This window comes from Euwallacea fornicatus, chromosome 9 (assembly GCF_040115645.1).
Source record: "Euwallacea fornicatus isolate EFF26 chromosome 9, ASM4011564v1, whole genome shotgun sequence".
Lineage (NCBI taxonomy): Eukaryota > Metazoa > Arthropoda > Insecta > Coleoptera > Curculionidae > Euwallacea > Euwallacea fornicatus.
The window spans coordinates 2,607,660-2,617,005 of NC_089549.1; the positions used below are offsets into that span (position 1 = coordinate 2,607,660).

At 33.2% G+C, this 9,346-nt stretch overlaps 2 protein-coding genes across 3 annotated transcripts; one reads left to right on the forward strand and one right to left on the reverse strand.

Moving 5' to 3' along the window:
* The first annotated feature begins 286 nt into the window (after window positions 1-286).
* Window positions 287-2,855, forward strand: LOC136341145 (tRNA-uridine aminocarboxypropyltransferase 1). 2 transcript variants are annotated; one of them, XM_066285806.1, is made up of 3 exons: window positions 287-480; window positions 534-758; window positions 2,080-2,855. In XM_066285806.1, exons 2-3 carry the CDS (start codon window positions 555-557, stop codon window positions 2,824-2,826), a joined length of 951 nt encoding a protein of 316 aa, XP_066141903.1. In that variant the 5' UTR covers window positions 287-480; window positions 534-554; the 3' UTR covers window positions 2,827-2,855. The 2 variants fall into 2 exon arrangements, with proteins under 2 accessions (XP_066141903.1, XP_066141904.1); XM_066285807.1 differs by having other exon boundaries at window positions 287-475.
* Window positions 2,856-3,169: 314 nt separating this feature from the next.
* On the reverse strand, window positions 3,170-6,792 carry ebi. Its single transcript, XM_066285792.1, has 6 exons — window positions 6,597-6,792; window positions 6,255-6,542; window positions 5,854-6,143; window positions 5,179-5,331; window positions 4,927-5,118; window positions 3,170-4,648 (listed from the first exon to the last, which is right to left on the reverse strand). The coding sequence occupies exons 1-6, from the start codon at window positions 6,652-6,654 to the stop codon at window positions 4,148-4,150; spliced, it is 1,482 nt and encodes a 493-aa protein (XP_066141889.1). The 5' UTR covers window positions 6,655-6,792; the 3' UTR covers window positions 3,170-4,147.
* Between the last annotated feature and the right edge of the window lie 2,554 nt (window positions 6,793-9,346).

The following is a 9,346-nucleotide window of genomic DNA, read 5'->3' on the forward strand; positions in this document are numbered from 1 at the left end:
ACGGCTAGGACTTAACATTGCCCACTAAGATTTAGAACAGTTTATTCAATTAAATTGTTGTTCATGGAATACGATTTACCATTATTTGTGTACGTTATCTACAGTCCGACAGTTACTGCATGTAAATAAATATAACTACTTTAGCTATAAATAATTAATAACTCATGTTATTTCGATTGTTTTCATACTATTTTAGAGCAAGCAGTAAGAAGAGACAGCGATATAATCTACAAAATAATTGTTCACAAAATTTTGATATAGTCTGCAAAACAAAGAGGTTATGGGAATATGTGAGGTTAATTTTTTTATTTATATACTATTTTTTTAACTGTGAAGTATTTTAAATTTCAAAGAAAATAATTTGAATTGATTAAATTCGTGACTAATTACCCAAAATGTGTTAATTTACGTACCCATAATTACGTGCGCACGAAAGAAAATTGTCTATTTAAACTAAATTTGGTATTAAAAAAATGTGAGGTAAACTGTATACCTAGTCAGATAGATAACATTTAATTTAACTTTTTCCAAAGTATTGAATAAGACAAACAGAAATGGCTAATCCAAATAGTTCCGAAACCCACCAGCAGTTCCTTGATCGAAATCCCTTTGAAGGGTTTAAAATTGACAGTACAGAAATATTAAATGGCATTGAGGGACGATATCCCTGCCCCAAATGTGGAAAATCAAGGAAACTCTTTTGTTATTCTTGTTATGTCCCTATTTCGCCATTAGAAGGAAGACTGCCAAAAGTGAAGGTTTGTATTTTGTTATGTGCTTTATAAACTGACTTATTCCTTAACGAAACTTGTCTTTTCCATTTTGGATAACTTGTCACAAAGCCAAAACGTGTTTCCCATATAAGGTAACTGCACTACTAAGGTTGAACAAAATTAATGAGACCAGTGTTGAATTGAACATTGATATTTACGACCTGTCACCTCAAACAGAACATGTGGATAAATTGATATTTATTCAAATTTGACATATGAGTCAATTATTCAATGTGTACCGACGCTCTAAACAATGTTTTATTCAATAACTGAGACATCAACAATAATTGAGATATCCAAATTTAATAAAAGTGCAAATCTCAACAAGAACCTGAAAGAGATGTCATAGGATTTTTTTACTGAAAACCTGCTAACTCCAATACAGAAAAAAATATATAAATAAAACACTGGTTGACCAGCCTAATTAACTATATACCTGGAATAATGATTCACTCATGAAACTGTTTTAGAAAAAGGGAAGAAACCATATGGTCATTCAACATACCTGATAATAACTGAATACATTCATTTTCTGTAAGAAATAGTTTGATTAGAAGTTTTTAACATTAACGTTAAAATAGTTACAAATGCGAAGTAAATAATATAATTGCAAAATGGAAATTTGCTAATAATTCTGTTTTGTGGTCATTCCACTGGTTACTACTGATTATCACAAATAAATAGAGAATAAAATTGAACATAATTAGCTTCAGTATAAAGCAGGTAGTTGAAGAAATTCACTAGAGTAAATTTTATTTTGAAATATGAATCATAGTCAACATATGTAAGAAATAGATAAAAAACTTACGCATTTTTGGACAGTGTATGGAAAAAAATCAATCTCTGCAGGTGTGCAAGCCGACTTGTAGTTATCACTTATCAGGACGAGTCTGATAAAAAGCCTCTTCTTTGCCAAATTAGCGCCACTAAATTCTTATAATATATTTATGCCTTAGATAGCCAATAAATTTGATTAAAGTTTCGGTTTTTTCTGAGTACAAAAACAACAGACTACTGTTACATAACTAGATTATAAATGAAATATGTATCTTCTTAAAATTTGACACCTTTTTTCATCAAAAATCGATAGAAATAGTTTATTGAATTACTATAATTGCAGGACTGATTAATTCTTCAGATCTTCTTCTCTTAAAATCTTCATCAGGAAGTATATACATACTATCTCCCATCTTGTTACTTACTCAAAGTATAGCTAAAATGAACTTACACAATAAAATGATATTCTATCATTATTTTTCAGATAGTTTTAACTCCTTATATTAATATTGTTGAAACTTGTTTTTAGCTGCCCTTAAAAATAGATATTATTAAACATAAACATGAAATAGACGGCAAAAGCACTGCTAGTCATGCAGCTCTTTTAGCCAGTGATGACGTGAAAATTTACACTTATCCAAATATCCCTGACTACGCAAACGAAGCTGTTGTCATGATTTTCCCTGGACAAAATGCCATCAGCATTAGCCAATTGCTGAGTGGAGAGACCCTTGATAGCATATTGGAATTCCAGAGCCAGCCATTGGATCAATTACCAGCTGGCTACAACCGAAGTACTCTAATGCAAACCATTCCAAAAACTAGAGAAGAAAAAGAATTTTTCCATAGAGTAAAGAAACTTCCAATTACGAAAGCAGTATTTATAGATAGTACGTGGCATCAGTGCAAAAGTATTTATAAAGATGAAAAAATTCGAGCAATACCTTGTGTAGTGATCCAGAACCGGATTTCACAATTTTGGAGGCACCAGAAGGGCAGCCCCAGGTGGTACCTGGCTACTATTGAAGCTATTCATCAGTTTGTCTTAGAAGTCCATTTACATTGTTGGGGTTTAAATCCCGATTATCAGGGCATTAACAATTGTTTTACTGAGAGAAGTGTTCACCAGCAGTTCGAAAATATGTATAGTAATGATAGTAGAGCATATGATGGACAATTTGATAACTTATTGTATTTTTTTAAGCATATGTATGATATAATTCATAGTTATTATAATCACGAGGATCTTTATGCTTACAAAAGAAGACTTCTGTAATATGAGCACAATACAAGAAGTATTTCGTTGATTTGTTGTTTCATTACAAAAGCCACTGCTCTAAAATATATTTGAAATTCTTTGACAAAGCAAATTGCTATAATTTTGAGTGAAATACAACGTAATTTCTGTTTATTTTTAGAACATTATTTAATAGAATGTTTAGTATTATAGACCTATATGAAAACAAGATTCCCCTGTCTCATAGCAAAAATACCAGATATTGGTCTTCAAAATTAAATTAAAAACAATGTGTTTCTATTAAATTTTAGGGATTAATCACTGAAATACATTTTCAGGCGATTTCATGACGAAATATTGGCCTGTAAATAATACAACAAAAAAATGAAAAACGTATAATATATACTTAAAAATAATAGTGATTATAAAAGAAATTTAGAACGTCAATTAATCTACACTTTTGCACAGTAATGCCTGGCAACCTAATATACATCCATCCTATACTGTATTTTCTACACACCTAGATATGTCTTCTTGACATACCAAACGAGTTAGATTCTATAGTTAAATAACTTACCACTGTGTTTTATTAAGCTAAACAGCACACATTCATCATCATCATCATCATCATATATATATATATATATATATATATATATATATATATAATTGTATAATAAATAAAAGTAACCAACCTGAATCCGGAGGTCACCTTAAAGAGGTTTTCTAGACGTTTTTTCTCGAGTAAAAAAAAAACAGTCGTTAAAATCATTCCGAGCCAGTTTGTTGACAGTGGTGCAATTGAATAAAATATTGACAATACTTGTGATAAAGTTTCACTAAAAGAAATGTTTTTTATCTCGCAACGAACAGATTTTGATAATAAAACCAGATTCAAATATATATTATTCCAACTTACAATTAACAATTTTGCCACAAAAAAATGACAAAAAAATTCCACTTTAGTAAACAATGATACTGACCTTTTAGCTTATTTTGGTCCATTTAAAAAGAAACAACGGAATGTATTGCTTTGAAATCCCTGCGGCTGATCTTATTTTAATGAGCTGGGTGGGAGGATTATGGGATGCTTTTGCACTCTATAGTCAAGATTAATAAGTTTAAATCCCAACCTGTTGCCCAGAATTGAGATATCCGTATATTTCAGTTCAATGTATATAAAAATCTATTCATATTCTGACAATTTGCCAAATATGTAGATTAAATGAAAACTTCCAAAATTATTACCTATGCAATCAAACTTCGATTTGGCTGAGTCACCATAATAGTTTAATTTGAAAACATGGACCTCATGCAGTCGCAAACGAACCTAAACTTACTCCATTAGACAAATAATGCATTAAAGTTTGCGTAAATCCAGTACAAACACGCTTCCATCGGAAGCACTGGCTCCAACCTTATCGCCTCGCGAGTTCCAGCACACTTCAAAGATACCGCCCGTTCCCTTATAACTATGTACCAACTGCCCAGTTTGCGTGGACCATATGTGGACGCACTTGTCGAAGCTTCCGCTGGCCAATAACTTACCATCCGGACTAAAGGCTACCGAATACACGGGTTCCGTGTGTTTCGTTAAAGTGTGCATACAGGCGCCTCGCTCGACATCCCATAGTCTCACCGTTGAGTCGAAACTAGCTGAAGCGAGAATAAGGTTCATGTTGGGGTTTTGAGTGCCAGGACCAGTTGGTGACCATTTAATGGTATAGATTTCCTTGGAGTGGGCTTGGAGATCGTGAACGCAATTGTCCTGCTTCATAGACCATATTTTTAAGGTCATATCGTCGGAGCATGACGCCAGCAGGTTTCCTTGTGGGTCCCATTTGATTGCGTTTACCTCGTTCTATAGCAAATATATATGAAGTTTTTGAAACATAGAATTGTTTTATGCAGATGAATATAAATGTGAGATGACATTTGAATATTGATCAATTTGCGAATATAATTATATCGTGGAAGTTTCCGAAATATTCGCAAATTCCTACAGGTGAACATAAATATAAAGAAAAGATAGTGGGAAATCTTCAAAAAAAGAAAGGCTGATTTCTTGAATTTTAAACTTCTCAATTTGATCAGACATAATTCGTAAATTACTGTCCTTTATGTCTTTCATTGTCTCACCGTATGTCCTTGAAATGATTTAATTGGTCTGTCCATTGAAAGTTTGCAAACATGAATACATTGATCTGTAGAGCAGGACGCAAAAGATGTGTTTGTCTGCCAGTCCACGTCCAAAGCGGGCGCTGAATGGAAACTGAATTGTTGAGTACACTCTCCGCTAGCAGCATCCCAAATAATGGTAGTTTTGTCAACCTAAATCCGACATAAAAAATGTTTCCCTTTCTCCAGGAATATTTGCTAGACCATTCTTACCCCGGCTGATAAAATATAATTCCCTTTTTTATTCCACTTTAAAGCGAATATTGGTCCTTTGTGTTGACCTAAAGTACTAGCCAGTATGCCATTTGTGTTCCAGATCCGAGCGTATCCGTCGTAACTGCCAGTGGCTAACAAACTTCCATCACACTATAGAATTATAGATACAACCTATACTCTTAGGGAAATACCTAAATTATAAGTAAATTCTAACATTATTTATATCACAAGTTGTTCAATAGAAAATCTGCTGGCGGCACTTCTGAAAAATTGTGACGCCCACACTAAATTCGCAGATTAGACAAAATTTTAGGAACATTTTGCCAGTTGTGCAAGCAACTTTCTAATGGTTATTTATCTGGTAAGTGTATTATTAATTTATTAGTACACCAGTAAGTTGAATCAAAATGTATTATTGTATAGAATATGTTATGTACAGAAAATACAACATTCTCCCTGCATAAACAATAAAATTTGATTCACAATCTTATCTTTGAGAAGAAAGCATAAATTTACAGATTAAATATTATGAATCAGCTTCTGAATAAATTTCCCCCCAGACTATAAAATGCAATTTAAACCTGTACGTTTGTATAGGAAATTTTACTTTTAGCTACATATCCAAAATTTTCCAAATATTGACATTGACAAAAATAGGCTTACAATACTTACATTCCAATCTAGTGAAGTAACATCTTTATTACTTGGCACTTCACTATCACCTTTTCTAATGCAATGCCTTAATATGAGCTGTGCTCGGTCCTTCGTTGCAGCATTATCACTCATGTCCCAAATCCTGGCGGTACTGTCTCCAGAGCCACTTGCCAAGAGATCTCTAGTCGGATTCCATGCACAAATAAATACTTCTGATTCGTGGCCTCTTAAAGCTGTTGCTTTCGATGGTGGAATTTCAATGGACATGTCTACTTCCATGCTCTCAACTTGAGAAGGTGCTACTACAGCTGAAAAGAAATTTTCAATATTTTAAATTAGTTTACTTAACAACGTTAATATAGTACTTAATTGAATATAAGATTATTTAGTTTAAAAGTTTTGAAGTTTAGCTATCTTACCTTCCTCCCCATTAGCTTCAGTGGTCTCATTTTTCACTGCTTGTTTCTGTTGATTTTGTTGATTTTGCTTTACAGCAACAATATCAGGCATAACTGCGTCTATAAGGCTCAAGCTTTCAAGGAGTCTATGCACAGTTCCGTCTTCACCTATGCTTATTTCAGCTTCAGTATACTGCAAGCCCTTCTGAACGATGCTAAGAAGGGCTGCAGGTGGGACGAGGGCCCCGTTGATGTTTGACTGGGATATATGAGACTCGATGCCGAAAGTGTAAGCTGAATGTTGGAATCCTGTGAAGTTTTAGGAGTTGTTGGTATGCCTTGTCTAGAGGAGCGTCCACTTACCAGACTCTTGTAAATAGCGATAGACAAGAAAATTAACTTCGTCACTTGAGAAACTCATTATTGAACGGCATTTGCTCTAATTTCGATTCAGTAATTCTAGGAATATTTTTTAATTTATGTTGTTTAGCAAGTCGCAATATCCTTGTTGTTGGCAAACCAAAACGCGGAACGACGAACGGAACACGGAGTTCGGAATACTTAACGTCGAATGTCAAATGGTAGACAATTAGGAAGGAGTTGCGGTAATTTTTACATTTTCGACATAAGAAATATAATAAATTTTTTGTTTATGACATTTTTGCAACTCTCGTTGTAATGGTGGGATGGAACATGTCATGCAAAATGTTTAATTTTTTGGCCTAGTTTCTAATACGCGTCCTGAACTTATATTCCTATTGTGTCCACAATGTAGACAATGAGCAGTAATAAGGAAAATCACAAATAACTAATGAGTAAACATAAAGGAATATTCCTTTGAATTAAAATAAAAAACAGCATCGTATAAACAAAATTCGTAATAACGTTACCTACCGATGAGGGCGCTGTGAAATGGAAAGAAATGTATAAGATAAAGCGTAGTCTTGCCAAAAATTTTATTTTAATTTTAATAATTGATTCGTTGGGAAAAAATATTCCTTGTTAAATTCTCAAAAAAGTCAATGCAAGGACCAAACAAGTTTTTAAATTCAACAAGAAGTTCAAATTTAAAGATATGATCCGTCAGTACTATATTGCAAAAAAAATTGGCATGATAAAAGTAAGAAGCTGGACCCCGGAAAGACAGTCATCTTGTTGAGTGTTGGTATGATTTATAAATTTTTATTATGTGGGCTTTGAAGCTAAATATAGCCCCCAAAATTTGCCTGAATGTCCCAAAAAACGGTCTAACCAAAAATGAAAGTATATCTTTTGGTTTTATTTTTGTACATTCCTTCCTCTGGCAAATTGTCTTGAGTAAAATTTGAATAGCCTTGTAATATTCATATATAATATACAAGGGAGTTCAAATTAATTCTTCCAAAATGGGATCTCGCAACGTAAGAAAGTTAAAGTACGAAGTCTATTAAGAGGGGGTTAATTTTTCATTAAATTCAATTCTAGTTATACCCCGTTATGGGGTGATTTTCGTAAATTATTTTCTCATTGAGGGAAACAGTGAAGTAAGTCTAATGTTGAGGGGTGTAGTGCCCGGCAACCAAAGGTACGACTAAAATAACCTTGAAATATGACATAGTATTATATATCAGAAACGGCAAAATATTGCATTGAATCAATGTGTTTTTTTGACTTTACATGACGTACTACATGTGTGTATTTACCCTTGAAAATGTCCTAATGTGACACGACATGATACTTTTCTTTTCTAGAAAATGCTTCGTTTAAAGCATAGTCTCGCTGCAATACTAGTTATAAAAATATCGAGCATTCCAGAACTATTCAATACCTACAACAGGAACATAACAGTTCTCTGAAAAATAACAAAAAATTGTCACAGAATATGAGCATGTTGTTGTTGTCACATAATACGTAAAGAAAAATTTAAATGCCATAAAAAAATCCTCTAAAAACTAATAAAATACTACACATATTATCCGAGGATAAAACGAAAGAAACCTTATTACAACTCGAAAGTAATGAATCATTAAAACTTTATCACATGTTTCACTTTATCATAATTGACATTTTGTCTTAAGAAACTAACGAGAGCGATTGTACAGGTCATTTTTGCTCATGCCGCCTAACAGACCATTGAAGAGAGTCGTTAATGCTGTTAAATATATGCAGAGGCGTATACCACAAGATAGACAAAAATGACCTATGTATTCTCGTTTTATTTTACTATCCAAGAACGCTATCAGTTTAACCATTGAAATTTGGAAAAAATGCATTTTAGCGTTAGTCCTTGAAAACTAATAGGCATTTTAATTCGACTTAAAAATAGGCCCAAATACTCTCCGAATATAAATTTAAATATTCTATAAATACTGATTTTGTTCGTATATATCTTTATTATCGATATAGACTAATGCAAAGAAAAAGAAAATTAAATACACATGAGATACATTTGCGGCATGAATTAATAACTCAAAGAGCGGGCTTCTTCATGCGGCATCTGTTATAACAGCGAAACGCATGCCACTAATAACACTCTCTTGAAGCCTTGTTTCTCGCACAACTCCTCAGCTCTCTTCAACTGCATCAAATTTATACTAATATTTACATTCGCGAGATTATTTATCTGTTTAATTTTGCTTGGGCACTCGGCAACCAAGATAGTCTACTTCCAAAGTAGGTGTACTAACGTTTCACAGAGTTAAAGGGTGATTGGCGATTCTTTAAGCAGTGATAAAAATGTACCCTTCACTTCGTGGGTAGCAATTTTGACGGACACTCTCAAAATCGACGAAAATGTCGCTAACAGAACTATTTCCGATTCAAGGTGACCGCAGGTAATGATAGCTGGTTACAACGATTCAAAACAAGATATCGAATTCGACGGCTGCCTATATCTGGTAAAAAATGATCAGTATAACCACAATTAATACAACCATTCAAAGAAAAATTGACGAAAACGATTAAAGAATTAGATTTAAGAAAGGAACAAATTTACAACGCCGATGAAACCAGTCTTTATTGGCAAATGTTGCCAGAGAAAATCTATGCTGTAAAATCTGTTCCGGGTTGAAAGTTGGAAAAAAAACTAACGTTTCTAGCCCGCACTAATGCTAATAGTTCACATAAAATCAAGT